General features: G+C 33.4%; 1 protein-coding gene across 2 annotated transcripts in view; it reads left to right on the forward strand.

Moving 5' to 3' along the window:
• The window catches only part of FANCL (FA complementation group L), a 77,787-nt gene that overhangs the window by 20,513 nt on the left and 35,547 nt on the right, over window positions 1-21,727 (forward strand). For both annotated transcript variants that reach the window (XM_007189687.2, XM_057558267.1), the window contains exons 6-7: window positions 11,758-11,854; window positions 16,872-16,940. In XM_007189687.2, coding sequence (XP_007189749.2) covers window positions 11,758-11,854; window positions 16,872-16,940 — 166 coding nt within the window. The remainder of the gene's footprint in view (window positions 1-11,757; window positions 11,855-16,871; window positions 16,941-21,727) is intronic.

Here is a 21,727-nt window from a genome sequence, read left to right on the forward strand (position 1 = left end):
ATTTTCTAACTGGAAGTTTGTGCCTGTTGACCTCTTTCACTCGTTTCACCCACCCTCCACACCCATCTCTGGCAACCCCCAATCTTTTCTCTGTATTTATGAATTCAGTTTTTTAGGGTATGTTTTTAGATGCCACATTATAAGTGAGATCATACAGTATTTGTCTTTTTCTGTCTGACTTATTTCACTTAGCATAATGCCCATTATAGGTCATCCAGGTTGTTGCAAATGGTAGGATGTCCTTTTTTATGGCTGAAAAGTATTCCATTGTATATATATATATACACCACATTTTATTTATCTATTCATCTGTCAGTGGACAGTTGGGTTGTTTCCATGTTTTGGCTATTGTAAATAATGCTGTAGTGAACATGGGTGTGCAGATATCTCTTTGACATTGTGATTTTGTTTCCTTCGGACATATGCCCTCAAGTGGAATTGCTGGATCATATTGACGTTCTGTTTTTAATTTAGAGTGCATACACATTTATAATTGCTGCATCTTCCTCGTGGATTTTCCCTCATCATTAAATGTTTCTTTTCGTATCTAGCAATATTTCTTGCCTTAATGTCTACTTTGTTAGATATTAGTATAACTCTACTAGATTTTAATGCTCTGTTGAAATTCTCCATCTTTTTCTTTATTTTTTTTTTTATGGTTTTAAAATTTTTCTAACTACTCCCATAATCTAGATCCCCTTGAGTCTCTTTTTATTTTTTAATTTTTTTCTTGTGGTTTTCTGTCATATAGTCCTGGATCTTGGCATTCCTAGTGCTTTTATTAATTTTTGTTAATAGACTTAATTTTTTTAGAGTGGTTTTAGGGTCATCGCAAAATTAAGAGGAGGGTACAGAGATTGCCCATATACTTTCTGCCCCCAAATACACGCATAGACTCCACCATCATCAGCATCCCCCATTGGAGTGGTACATTTGTTACAATGGATGAACCTACATTGACACATTGTTATCACCCCAAAACCATAGTTTATATTAGGATTTACTCTTAGTGATGTACATTTTATGGTTTTGGACAAATGTATAAAGACGTGTATCTGTCATTATAATATTGTACAAAGTAGTTTCATTGCCCTAAAAATGCTTTATGCTCTACCTATTCATCCCTCCCTCTCCCCTGACCCTTGGCAACCACTGTTCATTTTACTGTCTCCATAGTTTTGCCTTTTCCAGAATATCATATGGTTGGAATCATACATTATGAAGCCTTTTCAGATTGGCTTATTTCACTTAGTAATACGTATTTAAATTTCCTCTCAGTCTTTTCATGGCTCATTAGCTCATTTGTTTTTAGCACTGAGTAATATTTCATTGTCTGGGTGAACCACAGTTTATTCACCTACTGTAGGACATCTTGGTTGCTTCCAAATTTTGGCAGTTATGAATAAAGCTGCTGTAAACATCTATGTGCAGGTTTTTCATGTGGATGTTATTTTTCAACTTTGTTGGGTGAATACCAAGGCCTAGACTTTTTTTTTTAACAGCAAAGAGTAAGGGTTTTTCTTTATTTTCACAATTGAATCAATACAAAATTGAATACTGTATAACAAAAAAAATGTAAAACCTTAAATCTCTGTGTCTCTTCTCAATAACATGATTGTTTTTTCTTCGGGGGAAAAAATAACCAAAAAAAAAAAAAAACGGCAAAAGGGGAGAAATGAGGAAACTGGCTTAATTTGTAGGCATTCTAGTTAATGCACCTTTTTTCACTGTCTTGGCTGTTCTTCTGTACTTGCCTTTGGCCATTCAGGCTGCAGTGCTATACCTAATAATATTTGTTGAGTGTTGGAAATTGTGTATTAAAAAGTTTGGAAGCTCCAGATGATATTTTCTTCTACAGAGGGTTTACTTTTTTCTTTACTAGGAAAATAAAGCAGGGGCAGGTTGCCACAGAGACTGAAATGGTTCTGGGTGGGTTGTAGTTTTTGCAGGGCTCTTATTGCTCCTCTCCCTGTCCCAGGTTATAACCCTCCAGAGCTTTCAAGCAAGAGCCAAGTGTGCTCATTTGGATTTCTCCCTTGGTAGATCCTAAACTCTAATCTTTGTCTTCATTAGGCTAGTTTACCTTTAGCCCATTAGAGTCTGGGTTGCATTTTGGGCAGTGCTTCACATACCTCTTGTTTACTTTGCCTTTACCGGTAACCCTCCAAGGGTTCCCACGGAGAGCTTAGGGATGTTCACTGGGACTTTTTCCCACTGGTAGGTTCTAAATTCTAATAAATTTCTCCTCAGTATTATGAGATTTCTAAATATTATCCTTTGTTTTTGATTGGCTTTCTGCTTGGCTTTTTATCCTCTTATCCCTTGCAGTTTATTAAAAGTTTTGATGGAAAATTGCCAGAATATAAGGCCCCAGTCTCTGACCCTACCTTTTCACCAGATTCTGTCCCTTTAAGTCCATTATTTTTATTTCTCTATCCTCATGAGGTTGCCAGAAATGCTGTTAGGGTTTTTGTTTTGTTTTTTTGTTGTTGAGTTTTTTTTGTTTTTTTTGTTTGTTTTTTTTGTTTTTGTTTTTTTTTGCCACTTACTAGTAGCTCTCTGCCTGCTCCATTTACCCAGATCCTCCTTTTCTTGCCCTATGCCCAGAATTGCTAAATACCCTGAAGGAAAAATGGCTGAAGTGTTGGCTTACTTCTCCTCTGTTCCCCCTTCTTCAGGACCTTGGTCCTTCAAGTCCTGGTTGCTTTAGCAATTTTTTGACACCTTCAAACTTTTTTTTTCTTTTCCCTTTCATCAGGCTACTTTAGTTGTTCTCAGTGGAAGTTTTGGTCTTCAGTAAGGTACTCCATTTTAGCCAGAAATGGATATTACATATAATTTTTTTTTTTTTTTTTAATTTTATAGCTACTTTATTTATTTATTTTTGGCTGTGTTGGGTCTTCGGTTCATGCGAGGGCTTTCTCCGGTTACGGCAAGTGGGGGCCACTCTTCATCGCGGTGCGGGGACCGCTCTTCATCGCGGTGCGCGGGCCTTTCACTATCGCGGTGCGCGGGCCTTTCACTATCGCGGCCCCTCCCGTTGCGGGGCACAGGCTCCAGACGCGCAGGCTCAGCAGTTGTGGCTCACGGGCCCAGCCGCTCCGCGGCATGTGGGATCTTCCCAGACCAGGGCTCGAACCCGTGTCCCCTGCATTAGCAGGCAGATTCTCAACCACTGCGCCACCAGGGAAGCCCTTACATATAATTTTAAATGTACTGTTATGGTGATATTGAGGACTGGTTAATGCATATTCATGAAATTACGTTTTATTTGATAAGATATCATTCCTGAATAGGATTTGGGATGGATGAAACCTTTTTTAGAAAATTTAGCAAAACAATGGAGGGGAGAGACAGAGAAGACAAGTAATGAATTGAGATGCACTCTTAACAATTCTGCTGAAGTTATGAAGGTTTTTCTTGAGGCGTTGATGTCATGGACCTGATCATTCTTTGGATTTAAAGTGATAGAAAAGAGAAAAATTATTTTGACTTATTTTCTGATGCTTAAATGTTAAGATCTTAGTGTTTAGAGGATAATTAGGAATGGAGGCAGGGTTTGGAAAGGGAAGAAGAAATGTTCTTCTAGTTTTATTTCTGTTATTTTGATATAGTCAGTTTGAGGCAGTTTTCTAAGCAGATGTGACATTATTGGGAGAACTCCAGTAATGAAAATCAGTTGAAGCATTGAGTATGCAAGTATCAGATTTTTGAATTGTTCATTTTTTTCCACCTATTATTTATTGAATGCCTATAATGTAAGGCAGTGAAGATACACAGGCAAGACTTAAGATTCCTCATGGAACTTACATCTAGTGGAAGAGTCAGAATTTAAGTAGATGGATCCCAGTAGTACTTAATTCTAACTCAGATAGGTACTATGGTGTATACGTATAGGATTTTTGAGAGCTGTTAGCAACAAAGTTATAAGAGAAATAGTGCAAGTATATAAAATATTTTATGGAATAAATGTTTTTATAGATAAATAGGAAGTACTGACTTTTGCTTTGCTTTATATACATTGTTCTGATAGCGGAGAAAAAGGAACAGGTCTCTAACTTAGATAATAGATGAAAGCCAAAGGTAAGCATATGAATGCCTCTGCCATAGCATTCATCACAGTATAAATGTTTGTCTCCCCCTTAGATTATTATATATAGGAACTTCCATTTTTAAGTTCCTGCTAGCTACTTTATAGAGTTCTTGTTTAATTCTCAGAATAAGTTTCAAGATACATATTTTCATCCCCAGCTTTGTATATAAGATGAGTGTATATTGCCAAGGCTGGCTGCATAACAGTGCTCAGGCATTTGGCGTGAATGATGGCTCCCTGGAGGTGAGCTGTGGGGATAGCTCTGGTATGGAGCCTTTAGTAAAGTTCCCTCAAGTACTTGGACATAGTTTTTATTAGTTTCAGCCTCGAAGTGTGACTATCGCACCACAGATAAAATTGACCATGTGCAAAATGATAGTTTTGAAATCTGTTGCTTAGATTTATGAAAGCTCATAGTTTAATTATAGTGACTAGGATGCATGATTGAATTAGAATATACCTGCTGTTACCTAATCATTAGTTTCATAGTCTTTACAAATAAACAGTGTGTTAGCAGAAGAGAAGTTGTCTGCATGGATTGATTGTGAGACGCCAAATAGTATGATTTTGTCCGTATTTATCCAGCAGTGTCTGGCGAAGTAAGAACATCTCCTTTCAGTTTTATTTTTGTGACTTTATTCTTAAATCAGGCCTGGTATACTTGACACACTGATAATACTGGGTTTCAGGACCCTCAGAGCTACAAATGAGACCTGAACTGTGCTGTCCCTGTGCTAGAATTGTTAACTTTTGAGGTGCTGCCTGAGCAGCTGTCTAGCTTCTTAATTTAAAATATCTTTTAAAGTAACACACATAATGATTTGCATGACAAATTGATTTAAATGGATTTTCAGAATCTTCATGATTCCTAGACCAAATGAAATATCTATATTTTACTTACACTCTAAATAATAATCTTGTAGATTTGTTAGTGGAATAGTAAAATCTGATAATAAAAGAAGGATTTTTTTTTTAAGGTAAGGAAAACCTTGCTGTGTTTTTAAATTACATACTTGACATATCTAATCAGTTCTATAGGGTCAAGCTTTATAAAAAATTAAGTTAGAAAAAAGGAAATGTTTAAAAATATGATTGAAATCTTTCCTTTTTCCTGTATATTCGTATACCTTTTTTTTTTTTTTTATAGAAATGACATTGAGAATTAGTAGCTGATCTTAAGTTTGATTGCTGCTATTGTAATTTCTACACTTGTTTCAACTTCTTTAAAAACACACTAAAAACAGCAAGTTGTCCTAAGGGTAAGATGAAGTTGTGGATGATTTTGGGTGTTATACTGGCTCAAAAAGTGGGTGATGCAAAAAAGTGTCTTGATGGGTTTCCATTAACTTCTGCTTGTGTTATGTTACAGAATGGCTCATTAGAACAGTAAGAATTAAACAGAATTCTTGGGGTTTAATAGGATTTTCTGTTTGGTATTAAGAATGTCCTGAAGTTGAAAGCTTTGTTTGCTTTATAGAATGGCTGATTTATATCCCACTTTACCTAGGATAGTCCTAACTTATGCCTTTTATCTTGGCCCCTTTTAGTCTCAAAAGTGTCCCAGTTCAAAAGAAATGCATAGTCACTTTATTTATAGGATATCTTATGTTTATTTTAGTAATCACATGGTCCTAGATAATTCAGAGCTTAAATGATTCAAACAGGGGGTAGTGACCTGATGGTTTTGTCCTTTTTAATGTAGCATATTATTTATTGCTTAGAGTGAGTAGAATTAAACTATTTGGCCTTTTAAATTTATTTTGGGAAAGAGCTGAGTTTTACTAAATTTGTTGTGCTGCTGAAAGATTGTCAACATGTATTAAATTAGATTTTTAATTAAGTCCAATATTTTTGAAATGGACTTAATTCATTGATGGTGATATCCTCTATAATTCTCAGTGCATTTCAAAGAATTATATAACATATTGGGAGAAATGGAGATACTTGTTAATACTAAATTAATTCCAGTAATGAGACAAGGGCTTTAATTCTGGCTTATCAGCTGTGTGACCTTGGGCAAGTCACATAACCTCTCAGAGCCACATACTCTTCATTTTTCAAATGAAACCAATGATGCTTAGTAATAAGGGTTGAAAAGAAACATAAGTTATGTGACTCAAATAATTCCTTGTGTAAAGTAAATATAAAGTTGTTGAGACACTAGTTCACCAAAAGGTCCGACTATGTATGAGTTTTACAACATAATTAGTGTTATGATTTAATTATAATCATAATGATAATTTTGTTGTATAACGCATAAGAACATAGATGTTAAAAGTATGAATTTCATTCTAAATGACCTTTATAAATAGAGTGCTTTTACCTCATACATATGTCCAAATCACTGAATGCAAATTATATAAAAGTGAAAAAATTGTCCTTCTAAACATTGGTCATGTGTTTAGAGTATCTAGTTGAACAGAATTTGCATTTAGTTGTTTAAAACTTACATGCAAATCAGTAAATATGAACCAGTCTGACAGCAGCTTGTTTATGTTCATATAATATATAGAGCATTGACACATACATAGAAAAATAAAACTTTCATATTACTTACTAAAAAAAAAGCTTATTTGATTGGGAGGCAAAACTTAACACGGAAAGGAGCAGTATGACAGTTTAGAGAAAGGTGAAGTTCTTTTGCGCTACGGATAATTTAGGAAGGTTCTGAGAGGAAGTAGATATTGGGAAAGCTTGGGAGGCATATAGAAAGCCTTAAAAGGGTAGGAATGGGGGAGGCAACTTTGTAGTGATGGAAACGTGCAGTTCATTTTTGGACTTGGGAGTGGATCAGTTGCTCACATAAGAGGATTAATATTAGGGCCGGACTGAAAGATCTTGACTGTTAGGCTAAGGATTCTTTATATGCAGGTGATGGGGACTCACTGAGTATTTTTGAGCAAGTGGTTGATATGATTAAAAAGATATTTAGGAAGATTACTCTAGTTAATGGAAGGCAGGATAGACTGGTGTACAGAAAACACAGGGACGAAAAATGTTAACTAGGGAGGTTGTTTTTTGAAGTAGTTAATGCTTAAAGTTGAGAGTGGAAATGGAAACTTTGGTGCTTTATTAAAACATGAAGGTCTTCAGTCTGCCTTTTGATGGTATTAGTACGTAAATACATCTAGATATTTAATGAAAAAAACTGTATAACTTAAGCTTTTGGTCAGAGTAAGTATAGTATTTCAAGAGATATAAAGCACATTCATTCTGTTTTTCTGTACTGATAACATTCACCTATTAAGAAGAACAACAAAAACCTCTCTGAAGCTTAAGTATTAATATCCCTTTCAAATGTTTAAAAAACTTAACTCTTGGGCTTCCCTGGTGGTGCAGTGGTTGAGAATCCACCTGCCAATGCAGGGGACACGTGTTCGAGCCCTGGTCCAGGAAGATCCCACATGCTGCGGAGCAGCTGAGCCCGTGCACCACAACTACTGAGCCTGCACTCTAGAGCCTGCGAGCCACAACTACTAAAGCCCAGGCACCTAGAGCCCGTGCTCTGCAACAAGAGAAGCCACCGCAATGAGAAGCCCACAACCCACAACGAAGAGTAGCCCCCACTCACCACAGGTAGAGAAAGCCAGTGTGCAGCAACAAAGACCCAATGCAGCCAATAAATAAATAAATAAATAAAAATTTTAAAAAAACCTTAACTCTAAGTTTAGTGCCATTTTAGTTATTGCAAGCAGTAACTTATAAATAAATGCAGCAAATGATAAATGCAAAGTAAAGTGCAAAAAGTATAGTGTTTTATTTCTTTAGATTTTTATATTTATGTTTTTATAATTTCTTAGTCAGTTTTAGAATATGTCTAGCTAAGTAGTAAATACCTAAACTTCTAAATATAAGTTTTAAATGTGATTATAACTTTTCAAAAATTTGAGCTTTCCAATAATGAAAGTTGCCCAAATGTATTATTTAAATGAGTAGAAATTATTTATTTCATGTTGTTTAAATTGAGATATCCAACTTACCAATAAAAGAGAACATTTGAACTAGCCTTTTTTTAAGAAAAACTGATTTTAATATTACTTGTAAGAGCTTATTGCTGTTTTTTTCCCCTTTAATATCTCTTCTGTAGACCAAACGTTAAGATATTCCTTTCTATCGTGAGTAGATACAAATATTGATTATCTAGTTAAGGTACAGGCTGAGCTGCTGTTAACAAAGAGAACTCCAAATCCTCAGTGTTTCAAACAAAATAGAATTTTATTCATCTCTCATTTAACAGTTCACAGGTAGGCAGGTGGTCAAGAGTGAGATGGTGGCTTTGTTTCACAGGGTCATCCAAGAGCCCAGGTTTCTTTTGCTTTTCAACCATCCACTGGCTGCGTTGTTCAGCATTGTAGCTACTAGCCACATGTGACTATTGATACTTATATTTAAATTAACTCAAAAATTTAATATTCATACTAGCTACATTTTAAGTCCTCCATAGCTACATATGATTAGTGGCTACTGTTTTGGACAGTGCAGATATAGAATACCTCCATCATCGCAGAAAGTTCTGTTGGTCAGAGCTGCACTAAGAGGTTGTTCTTGTCGGCATGGTCTTTGCTGGGTCTTATTGGCCTAAGTTCCACTGTACAGGAAGGGAGAATGGGAGGGATTGGGGGAGGGGTAGCCACGATTTTGTTATAAATGATCCAAAAGGTGCACATATCACTTCTGCTTGCAGTACATTGGCCAAAATTTAGTGATACGCTGATACCCAAGGACAGCTGGAAGGGTTGCTAGCTGGATGGAGTGTACCCAGCTAAAACTCGGTTTAGGTGGAGTGCTGCGGTGGCTGGGATCCTATTACCAAAAGGAAGAAGCTGAGAATAAATACTAGAGCACATTTGCCAATCTCAGTCACATGTACTAAACGTGATAATAATCACAATTAATTTTCTCCTTCTTCCCCAAACAGAGTAGACAGGAATCAACATGGGTAAAATGTTTAATTTTAAATGACGATGCTGAGATTAACCTGAAATTACAAATTTTTAAAAGTTTGAATTTTGTCTTAACGCTTAACAAAATTAACCTTATGATCCTTTTGACTGCAGGGCAGTATTTTGAGCATAAGCCTGTTTTTCTCTAATGTATTATTTCTACATCTTAAACTTTGTCCGTGTGATTGCAAACAAAAGACTAGAACTTTAGTTTATTGCTGTCTTATTTTATAGATGTTCCGTAATGATTTTGAACATGTTGATGCCAAGCAGCAATGAGAAGTATGAAAAGTACTAGTTGGTGATTTAGTTGTTCCTTCTCTCTCCCTATTCCTTCTTGCTCTCTCTCTCTGTATATATTCATCATGCTTCTAAACTATTTAGGGCTTATAATGAAAAGCAGCAGGCTTTTTCCATACCGTATCGCATCCCTGGTCTTATACTTTGAGACAAACATTCTGAAATGTTCATGTTTACAAGTAACTTCTGTATTTCTAAAAAATACGCCTATATTCAGCATTGCTTGATTGATCAGAATTAAATACTGATTAACTACTGTAATAAAAATGGATTTAGTTCATATACTGCCTTCTCTCTCCATCACTATTCTTTTATTCTTCTATGTGCTTTAATATTTCTTAAACTTCTTTCATGTCTGTTCAATTAAAGATGGTATCTCTTACTCTTAAATTAGCAATTACAAAATTTAATGTTTCTAATCTTCCCTCCTCATATCCTTCTCTTTCTCCTTCTCAATTTTTGTTGTCTCTGTTTTAAATTGCAATGATCAAATATATTTACATTAGTTTCTGTATCTATAATTAAGTCTGCTAGCTTTGTCTATTGCTGAATTCTAAAAATTGTAATTAGTAAGCAGTTTAATTTTTTATGACTACATAAATATTTTTCACTGAAAAGCTAATGGTAGAGCAATTACCATTTTTAACATAGCTTTATTGTTTATGATTTAGTTTAAAATTTCCTCTTCCCATTTTGGTTTCTCGTATTTTTAAAAAATTTCCTTAATTTCTTCCCACATATAAGTAATACCCTCTGTTCTGTAGACTTTCTTTTTTTGCCAGCTGTCTCCCTCCTGGAGCCCTCTTTCTCTCTCCTCTAATCTGTTTTGTTACTCAGTGCTCTTCTGACCGCTTTACATCTTTATAAAGTTTGTTGAAAATTTGCTTTGATTGATGCTATTCCTTCTTGTGCTTTTTATAACTGTGGGATTATGCATATCTTTTTAAAATTCCTTTTTTCTGTGTGTGAGTAGACAGAGGATATAAATGCATATGCTCATCTCAACATCTTGAATCTGAAGTGTTGATGTTTTCAAAGAGTCAGATGCCCATATATCTAACCCTTAGAGTCATACTGATAAAACATGTGATAAAGTCTCATGTTGTAAATTTTTGAGGGGAGGGGGATATGAGACATTTACAAATAAAGCTGAAAGAAAATAATGATTAAATATATAGTCATTGATATTTTTATGTAAATAAACATTTCTAGAATAATTTTCATTTGTTTTCTAAGACTCTAGACTTTTTATAGATTATGATAAAACATTTTTTCTGTTGATAAAGATTGTTCTGTTTTACTTTTTATTCTATTATTGAAGATATGTATCTTCAGATTTAGATCTGTTTTTCATTACAAATAGTGTTCCACAACTTTATTGCCCAGCACTTCTTGAAATTGACCCATTTTACCATTATATCTGGCCAGTGACTAAACAGCATATAGTGTTGTTAAAAAAATGTTTCCTAGTTTAGGAGGCTAATGTTAGTTTTGAACTCTAACAGGTTTTACCATCAGTCTGGGTGATAAGTTGTGCAATACTGTTAGGCTACTTTTTATCTTTACAAGAGAATGGTACTGTAAAAATGTCAAAAAAATATCCACATGCCCAGTTCACTAGTAAATATACTGCTAAATTTGAACCTTTTTGGCAGTAGCTTATGCTTCTCAAGGGACCATATTTTTACAGAATGATATATTTCAAAGGGTATTGGTTTCCATTGTAAAAAATTCATGCATTTAGAGCAACTTAAAGCCAAAACAATTGTGCTTGTGGTATGTGTTTAAAATATTAGTCATCTTGAATACATGCCCAGGTTAAGTGTCAGAAGCTATATATTGCACAAAAAGAAAATTTATTGTTAGGAGACCAGGCTGTACCTGTGCTTATACAGCATTTTCCTTAGAGGATCAATTTGAGTATATGAACTAATACTAGCCAGGCTTTTGTACAGTAACATTATTTATAATAAAGGAGAAGTTCATTGAGGAGAAAAACAAATAAAGGAAGCATAAAAGTCTCATATTGTATGAAACTACAGAAATGGATCAAAGAGTTTGACAGGAAGTTTAATGTGTACATAAGTAGAGTCTGACAGGAACATGCTGTGTGCGCCAGAGGTTCCGGTGATGGAAAACCGAGACGTAGCGCTCACTGACCACAGCATGAGACTTGACACACATTGTAAATAACCCAGAGATCTATGACTGCATTAAGCACTGGGCTGGTGTATTAACGGCAGTAAATCTATAGCTGCATAATAGGATAACATACACAAATTCCTCTGATTAATTTTTGTAATGGATTAATAGAAATATAGCAAATATGTTCATCTCAAATCCTACCATCCTCCAACCTCCCCCTCCCCCCAGCCCCACCCTCTCTATTGTGATCATTTTTTATTCTCTTCTACTCATCAGGCTTGTGTATGTGGATACTTGCTTTAGTACCATCAAGTTAAAAGCCGAAGATGCTTCTGGTAGAGAGCATCTCATCACTGTCAAGTTGAAGGCGAAGGTATGTGCTTTGTTAAACTGTTACTGTGGCCAGGAAATACTTTGGGAAATGAACCCTGTGAAGGTTTTCAATGTAAACGAGTGCTAGTTGCTTCTAAAAAAAATATATATATGACACTTAAAATTTATTTTGGGGGACTTCCCTGGCAGTCCAATGGTTAAGACTCTGCACTTCCAAAGCAGGGGGTGCGGAATCGATCCCTGGTCAGGAAACTAAGATCCCACATGCTGTGCGGCATGGCCAAATAAAAAAAAAAAATTATTTTGGAACGCCTCAAAAAATTTATTCACTAAGTTTCCCAAAGCCTAGCTATAATTTCATGTCACTGTTGTAATTCAAATTTGATCAAAATATAGACTTTATAGTAAAGAAATACTACAAATAAGGTTTGGCAGCCTCAAAGTACCATAATGTTATTTTCATAACATCCTATGTAGAAAAGAGTTGGAAGTTTCCACTATTCCAAGTAAAGTTCTACTGAAGAAAGTCTTTTGTCTTCAACTCCTACTATGAATTACCTTTGTTGTTCTTATTTCTGACTTCCCCCGACCCCTCAAACACAGACACACACATATGCATACTTTTTTTGTTGTCTTGGCTGAAATTTTTTTACTTCTCTGTTTAAAAATTTTGCAAAGGTTATACACTTCTATTTATAGAGCCCTTACAGGTTAGTGGTCTATAACTACTCACTAATTTTATTGGCACAAAACGTAGCTGTTTCGTCTTTATTTTTTAATTATAGATTGTGAATTTTGAGAAATAAGTAGAATAAGCAAGTTCAGGATATTAATCATTTACTTAGTAATCACTGGGGAAACATTAGAATTTGAGAAAACCAGGTCATCTAACTTTTTTTTAATTGTCCCTAGGAGTCATCAATCAACTCTGTTTCATGAGATTGTAGTGATGAAAAGATCAATTGTGTTTGTCCTTTTTAAAAATGTGTCTGGCATTTAAGCTTTTCATGAGAGAAAATTAATATATAAAGCTGTACTGGGTGACACAGAAAAGTTGGTATCTTATAGTGCCTCTATATCAGACAAATTGAGAAATGACTCATTCTCTCTTTTTCTTACACACACAACGTTTATGTATAATTTCAAGATTTATATGTGATAAGTTTTGAGAAAAAATTAGTGGGATAGAAATCTTCTTTGTAAAATAAGTTACATGAATATTTTTATTAAATGAAAATGAAAAAGGTTTTCTTTTTTAATTTTTAAAGCTGTGTTTTTTTAAGATCAAGGAGAAATCTGCCTTTATCCTTCCAAAGGTCATATACTGCCAGTGGCAAGGGTTCTGTCATTTTCTTCAAAGTTTTATTTGTTTATGTTTTGTACATTGATAAAAGTTGCTTTGCTGCTATGAAGACCAAAATGAAAAATTTAAAATACATCCTATCCTGATTTTTTTTTTAAAGCCTCATTTTTGCAATCTTTTCTACTTACTAAGAGATAATGATTTAAGTCTACATTGCCTATCACTACACCTACAAGATTTTATCATTAATTCTGATTAATGACATTATTGGTAGTATTGAGAGGGAGGATGTGTAGCCACTAGTATGGTCCATTCTGTCTGCTTTTTCTTATAACTTTTCAAGGTAGATAAGGTGACACTTTTAATATTTCTCTAGAGAATATTTTCAAGTGTCAGTTTTTGCAGCATCGATAGCTGTGAAGCACTATTATGGATGCCCTGGCAAGAGAGAAGAGAAAGCTTTATTTGAGTTAGTAAGAAAAAAATTTGCGTTTAAAAAAAAAAGAAAAAAAAGACAGGCTGAAACTAAATGAATCTTGTGTTGGTATGATTTATTAGAGTCTTTAATTGTCCATTTAGTTTGGTTTTCATAGAGACTAAAGTTGTCTTTTAGATGTGGTCATTTCTTTCTTAGGAATATTTGGGATTGTCAGTTAAAAACAGTGAAAGCTAAAACTTTACATGTTAAGAGTACATAATGCAAAATCTTAATCCAAACTGAATTTTAAAGGGTCAAGCTCTTTTTTTTTTTTTTTTTTGACAAACCTTACAACACGCTTATTTTTGTAAATACACAAACCTCTATTTCTTTTATCTGATATTTTTTGATACGTAATAAAGAAATGCATTTGTTTTTATTCTTGAATACCTACTCTCCCAATTCTGCCACTCTACCTCACTGTCTCCAAAACCCCACAAAGAAAACAATACCAATTTTGTCTAGACATCCCCCATTAAAAGTAAGTATATAAATCAAAAAGAAATATGAGAAACAGCTGAATTTTGTCATTTTTATAGGTGTATTTTTATGCAGTATTTACAGTTCCTCCTAAACCATGAGGTGAAATTTTTGTCTTTCCTTTAAAAAAGAAGTAGCCTAGGGCTTTCTTAGCTTTGGCCAAGATCAGAACTACTTGAAAAACAAATCATAGATATGTTTCAGAGGCTGGGCACTCTGTCTTTGATGGCTGTTTTTGTAATCTGCTGCAATTTGTATGTATTCTTTTGTTGGGGGGGGTCCAATCACAGTTCGGGTTGGGTTAAATTTTTCCATAGAAAAGTATACTATAGAGTCTAAAAAATATTGTTTGTGACAAAAATATATACTTAATATTATATAATAATTATTTTCTCTTATAGTTATTGATTTGATTGAATTGTTTCAAGTGAGACTTGAAAAACTGTAATAATGAAAAATTAATTACTGTATCTACTTTTCAATTCATTTCTTTATGTGGAGCTTTTGTTGTTCTTGTCAACTGGATTTCTAAAGTAAAGCTTTTGGCAGTTAGTCTCTAGTGGCTTTGTATATACCTATAACTTACTGTTGAAAAATAATCTGAATTTTGACAATCATTTTACAACATTGTATTTAGTTATCGATGTTGTAGTTAGTACTGCAATACAAACAACTCCAAAAATGAGTATCTAGGATGCTACTGCATAATTCATGTTAAATCATCCAGAAGTGTATAAATTTGTGCTTTTTAGGTTCAATACATTTATGTAGCATTTATTATATTATATAAACAGAATTGATCTTGGAAGTGAATATAATTAACACAATATATATACATTTAACTCATAATAGATGGTAAAGCCACATACATATGGATCAGTCTCATTTATTATATACATGTTTGTATGTTTGCATAATTACACCTAAAATATATATTTGAATGTTATCTCAGATATGTGGCATCATATTATATTTATCATAACCTGCTTTTTATTTAACTCCTTGTGGATCTCTTTCTTTGTCAGTACATACGTGCCATTTACTACCCTGAGCCCTATTTGAATGTAGGATCATATTCTCTCTTAACATAATGTGCCGTACGTACTTAATGACTTCTAAAGTTAAGATACTTTTCTTGGTTTATCTACTCTGTATACAGTAAACATTAAGTTCATACTCTTAACTGGGTTGATGATTGTTTAAGTTAGAGAGTTGATATTGTTCATTGTCAGCTCAGTAGACAATAAATAGCAGCAACTCAAGGTGAACTAAATATTCCATTTTTGACCCAAGGAGGTTTTAAGTGTGCATTATTATTTTTGCAGAATATTAACATTTTTTAGAGGGAAAAGAGATTTTACAGTGTTTTTAGTTGTGTTCCATCATTTTTACATATAAAACAGCCAGAGACGTTAAATGACTTATCCAAGGTCACAGGTTAGTTAGCAGAACTAGAAACCAGAGAAAGCTAAGATCTCTGCCTGCATTTACTTTGAGATAATCGCATGACTTATAAAAATTAGTGTACAAATTGTTTTTCCAGTGATTGCAGCAGTTATCATCTGGCATACATCATCTAATAGTTTGAATTGTCTGAAATAGGGCTTCTTCTGTAATCCCAGCCAGACCTTTCTTTCTTTTTTCCCTCTAAATTAGAGCACTGTTATATTTCTGTATAGTCTCCTGTATATTTACCTTTGTGTTATCACTTCTGCATAGCTAGATACCATTAGTCAGAGTATACATTGATAGGTTTATGTTTAACCAGACTGTCATTGTAACTAAATGTTAATTCTTTTCAAAGCATTGATTTCAAATGGGCTGATGTTTGTAACAAATACTATAGTGATAATTTTTTGTACCCTTTTGCTAAGCAACAAAGTAGTTAAAAATAAGAGGTTGAAAAAAGTGAAAGTCTAAAACTTATTTTAAACATTTTGTCAAATGAGAGAATGGAGTTTTCCTAAAACTAATTTTCATGTTAGTAAATTTAGCTTTGTAATGGAAAGAAATGAGCACTTTAAAAATTACATGTGACTTTCAAGAATCCAGACTGAATCTTAGAGAAATCATGTAGTACAATTCTCTAATAACAAAATTGATTTTAAGAAAAACTACCTTTTGTCTTAACTTAGAAACCTAGTTAGTCCTGTGACTATCACTTTTTGTATAAAACTATTGACTAATTAATTTTCTATTTATCAACCATGAAAAGATTTTTCTTAAAACTATTATTTTGTTTTTCCTTAATAAGCCAGAGACATTTCATTGTTTCTTTTTATTTATCTTCTTGCTAAAATTAAATGCTTTGTTGTGGAAAATACTTCTTTAATTGATAATTATATGTGTTCATTTTTGTGCATTTCTTGATTCTTTTAACAAATATTGCCTCTTTTAACAAGTGACTGAGGCTATTTGAGGTTAAATTTTAGACTGAAAGGAAATTAAATATCAACCATTTTGATCTCTCACTTTAAAGATAAAGAAACTGAGATTCAGTGTGGTTTACCCCTCAAATCACATTAGCAGCTGACCTGACACTGACTTAATTCATTACTCTTTTTTTCAAAACTGATTGGTTTGGCACCCCCAAATCACCAAACTTTGTACCTCTTGAGCTTAACTTGACTGTTAATCAGCTCTTAATATCTCTATAATAATAGAATCAAAATATTGATATATAATACATTTGCATTTATAATAATACTTTTTCTAATATATTCAGTTTTTCTAAAATATTTTATGTGAAATTGTCACACCAAAGCAAAAATGACCTAACTTTATGCTTTTTTATAGTACCCTGCAGAATCACCAGATTGTATTGTGGATTTTCCTGTTTCGTTTTCTGTTTCCTGGACACCACAGGTAAATTCTTAAATTTATTTTAAGTAGCTAAAAAGCACGTTCTGTTTACTTATAAGTGGCCATTATAGATTACAAGTGATTTTTTTCAGTTTTCTTTAAGCATTTATTTATAAACAGGACTTTGAGAGTGTTAAATAAACTTGAAGAAGCTCTATTGACAGAAATTTTACTTTAAATTTAAATCCTAAGGAACTCTTTATAAAGCAGTGAGCAGTAGGTTAAAAATTGGGTGGCATTTTTCAGACATAATATCAGAGAATCTTTTTCAGAGGAGAATGAGTTATGACTGAAAATATAAACCCTGCCATTTCTATTCAGTTTTTATTGTTTTAAAGTGTTTGTCCTTAGTTCATCCTTGAACTTAGACTATATTGTTTTTGTAAGTGCCTTGGAACATTCTTACTTTGAGTAAAGAATATAGGAGATTCTTCTACTCCTGTCAATTTCTCAATACATTGCTGATATTTAACAAGTTAATGTATTTAGGAATGCATTGTAAATTGTACCATTTATATGGCTAAGATATGGTATGATTATCAACAGTTCCATCATCAACATTCACATGTGTGATTTTTAAAGATCTGGCAGAATGGTGGTTAGATTCAAAGAACAACCTAATGATGACAGGCATAGTCCTTGTCTCACCAAGTAAATTGATACCAAAATGAAGAGAACCTTTCTATTTTTATGCAAAGCGAAACAAAAATTCCTAGTGACGTTTTACAAATGCTCTCTAAATAGAGACTACCCTTATTTTTGTTATGAAGTTTTGGTAGGTTCAAGTGAAAATTTATACTTACATTTTAAATTATAATATATACAGTAAAGTAATAATTGTCTTGTATATGAAGTTAGTTTAAAAAAAAAAAAAAAAGCCTAACAGGATTTAAATGGTCTTGTGAAGGGTCAAATTTTAATTATACCATATATATTTTAAAAATATTTTTCTTGTTTTCTTCTTTAAAAACAAAAGTCTCCCTCCTTCCAATGGAAATCAAGAAAACACAGCAAAATAAAGGGGAGGAAAAACCCTGTGATTTGCTTTTGGTATTCTGATGTGTGTTATAAATGTATAAGAAATACTGTTTTGATTGTTTTTTAAAGAATTGGGATTATACATAAATTGCATACTTTTCAAAAAACATGAATATACATTTTTCTATTTGGCTCTATAAACTTTATCTTTATGTATTATGTGAGGTCATGAGATAACATTGTACCTAGATTGTATTACTCTTTCCAGATATGCTATCTCTAAATTATAATTTAATATTTATTAAAATCCCAAGGTTCAACCTTGGGAATATGTTTTTGATGAGTTTCCTAGTTTTTTTAATTTAGATAATCATACAAGTTTTCCCCAGACTTTAATCTGTGAAAAAGTTTGCATCTCCACAAAAAGACTGTTTAGCACTTACCTTATCCTGCCATTTAGCAAAATTAGTTTGTGACTCTAACACTAGAAAATCTTAGAGGGCAATTTCTTCTAAATTTTCTATCCCTACTTAACACCAGCTCAGTGCCTTGCACATAGATGCATGGAATAAGTGTTTATATTGTTAATTCAAATTCAGATTTAGATTTAATTGGGTCATACGTCAAGTTTTCTATTTTGTATTAGTTCTAAGAATACAGAATTAATTAGCGGTAACTGGAATGTCATAAATTCTTCTTTTAAATTAAAAGAACATACTAAAATTCTTAGTATAGTACAGATAAAAATTTGGACACCATTTTAACCACAAGCCAAATTTGACATGTTTAATCTTTTGTCACATTTGCTTCAGATATCTCTCTTTCTGTCTCTCTCTTAGGAATAAAATGTTCTGGGACCTAAAACTTTACCCCTCTTTTGCTTCTCTCCTTTCCTCTTTCTTTCCTTCTTTCCCTTTCTAGAGGTAAACCACTTGACTGGAATTGGTATGTATACTATCCATGCATACTTTTTTGCTACATTTGTTTATGCCATATTCTATAATATTTTTGCAGTCTGGCCTTTTTTATACAACATTGTTTCTGAGATTTACCCATGATCTTATATCATTTTAAATGCTTTATATCATTTCATTATATGAATCCACCAGTTAATTTATTCATTGCCCTACTTATATGGTTGTTCACAATTTCTTACTTAAACAGTGCTGCAGTGAACATCCTTCTCTGTTTCCTTTTACGCATGTGAGACTTTTAGTGTGGTTTATGCCTAAAGTTGAAAATGCTGTATTGTAGGGAATGCATCTCTTTGAGATTACAAAATATTGCCAAGTTATCTTCTAAAATCAGTTGCATAACTTTATACTCCTACCCAGCAATGCATAGTAATTCCTACTTTCCCAAATCCTTTCTAAGTCTTAGTCTGATTTTAGTCTGACCTTAATTCTTATCAAGAACTGATACTCATTATTACTGTGTTTATAATCTTTGCCTACTTAAATGTTTGTGTTTTATTATAAGCGTTTCTTACATATTTTGAATACTAGTTATTTATTGGTTATATGGGATATAAGTATCTTCTCCCTGTGGCATGTTTTTTAACTTTGTATGTGTTACATTTTTTCGATCAGAAGTTTAACGTTTCAGTGTGGTCACATTTATCACTCTCTTCTTCGTCATTTCTGCTTTTCGTGTATTGAATGAGAAAATATTCCATATCTTGTTCTGAAAAGATATTCTCCTAAAGTCTGTTATAAAAGTTATACTTTTTTCATATTTAAGTATGAGATAGGAATTATATTTACCCTTGCCTATTTTATATATGCTCACAGAATTTGGATTTATCTTCATTTGTGGCGGTCTGGGGTGATTTCAGTTTTTCTTTTACATAAACCACTAAAATTCAGAAAATTTTCAAAATATACTATTTGCCTGTTGTTAGAGTCTAGCTGTACATCGTAAGCATTTTGGTGATACCGCCAGCAAGTATGAACTCTTGAGTCTTTTTAGATGTGATAAAAGTGTTGGCATTGTTAGTTTATGTTTTGGAAATACGAAGCAACATCAAACTTCTTTACTGTGTATCTTTTATCATTGACCTATTGGACACAATTCTGCTTGTGGGAGTTCCTGTCTTTTTTCTTTTTAAACAATTTTTAAACAGATGTGGTTCTTAAGGGAAATAAATGTTACTATTGTAGTCTAATAGCAAACTTATATTTAAAAGATTGTAAATAGCTTCCAGATAATTGATTTTAAAAAATTCCTTGTCTGCTTTTTGTACATTTCCTCTTTGGATTCAGTGTTTCTGGACTTTTAAACTTGGAAGGTCTTTATTTTCCTTTCTTTTTGTAAAGTAATAGGCATGGCTTTGTGGCATCCATATTAAAAATGGGTAATTTTCCTTATGGTCCCTGTCTTCCTGCTGGGTTGATAATGTTTTGATGTATTTTTCTTTTGCTCTGATGAGAGGTCTGCTGCTGCTGCTCTGACATATTCATTTGGATGAATAATTATAACTTGCACAATGTCAAGCTGAAGATGGTAGGGTTTTGTGCGTCATGACAAGCCTAGTAGCCAGTGCAGGTGTCTCACAGCGTGATCAGCAACAGCCAGTGTATTCTGGCTCGGAGGAGGCATTTAGAGTAGTAAGAAATCAGCACCAAGGGCAAGGCTGCTGCTACTAGTGCTGCCGTGACATGTGCCAAAGAAACGCAAAGTGCTTCTCAAAGACAAGTGACTGCACACCTCTTCTCAGATACTTACTTGTTTACCCAGTCCGTTTTCTTTTATAGATTTCAGCATAGAATGTAAGAGCATGTCATGATTTTTATCTTATTCTACTTCCCAACACCACAAATGCTCTAAAATCTGCTACCCTTTGGACTTCTGTATATAGGTCATATTTGTGAATATTGTTGACTGATGAGACCATAGAATGCTCTAATGTAAGATTTTAAGTGCACTGACATTAGTGATTCTATAAAAACAAAACTAATTTTCTCCAGGTCACTGACCAACCCAAAATGGATGCTAAAATTGCAGTTTTACCTATAAATATGCCATTAAGTGCAGGCTTAGTGAACTGTCTACGTCACACTGGTTGGAATTTTCCGATTTGGTATGATACATAAACAGTGGTCTTTATATTTTTTATCATGTAAATCTCATATTCTTGGAGTAATGCCATGAATACAAGAAGAGCAAAACCAGTGATAAAGCCTCTGGCTGATAACCTGATGGTGAATGAAGAAATTGTAATTAAAGGAAACAGTCCTATTACATAGCAGGGAGCATGATCCATTAGTTAGAGCATCAGACTAGCAGTTGGGTATCCCTAGGTTCTGTTTACAGTTCAGCCATTGACTTAATTGTATAATTTCAAACAAGTCACATGACTGCTCTTTGCCTCAGTTCATACGTATATGGAAATAATAAACTTTTTCTCTTTCACAGAGATCTTAAAATTAAATTTGGTTTAAAACAAACAGAATGCTAGGGGAAGAAAACTCTCAATATCACACGGTATGGATCCTGAGGAAGTTCTCCTTTTTTGACCTACTGGATTATCTTTCTTTCCATTTTTCTCTCTGCTGTCCTTGTTGGAGAACTCATAGTACTGGATTTTTGTTCACCCTTAAATTGGTTAATTAAATATACTTTTGCCTTCTTGGCCATCTTATTATTGCTATAATGGTATGGATAAAAAGACATCAACGGAATCAAAACAAAGAAACGTAGTTCATTATTGAGATTATGTGATATGGTAGACCTGTGTGATATGGTCTGACCTATTGGACTCAGTAACCTATTAACTGCCTTTTTTTTTTTTAATAACATAATTTATTTTAAAA

Source organism: Balaenoptera acutorostrata, chromosome 12, assembly GCF_949987535.1.
Source record: "Balaenoptera acutorostrata chromosome 12, mBalAcu1.1, whole genome shotgun sequence".
Classification (NCBI taxonomy): domain Eukaryota; kingdom Metazoa; phylum Chordata; class Mammalia; order Artiodactyla; family Balaenopteridae; genus Balaenoptera; species Balaenoptera acutorostrata.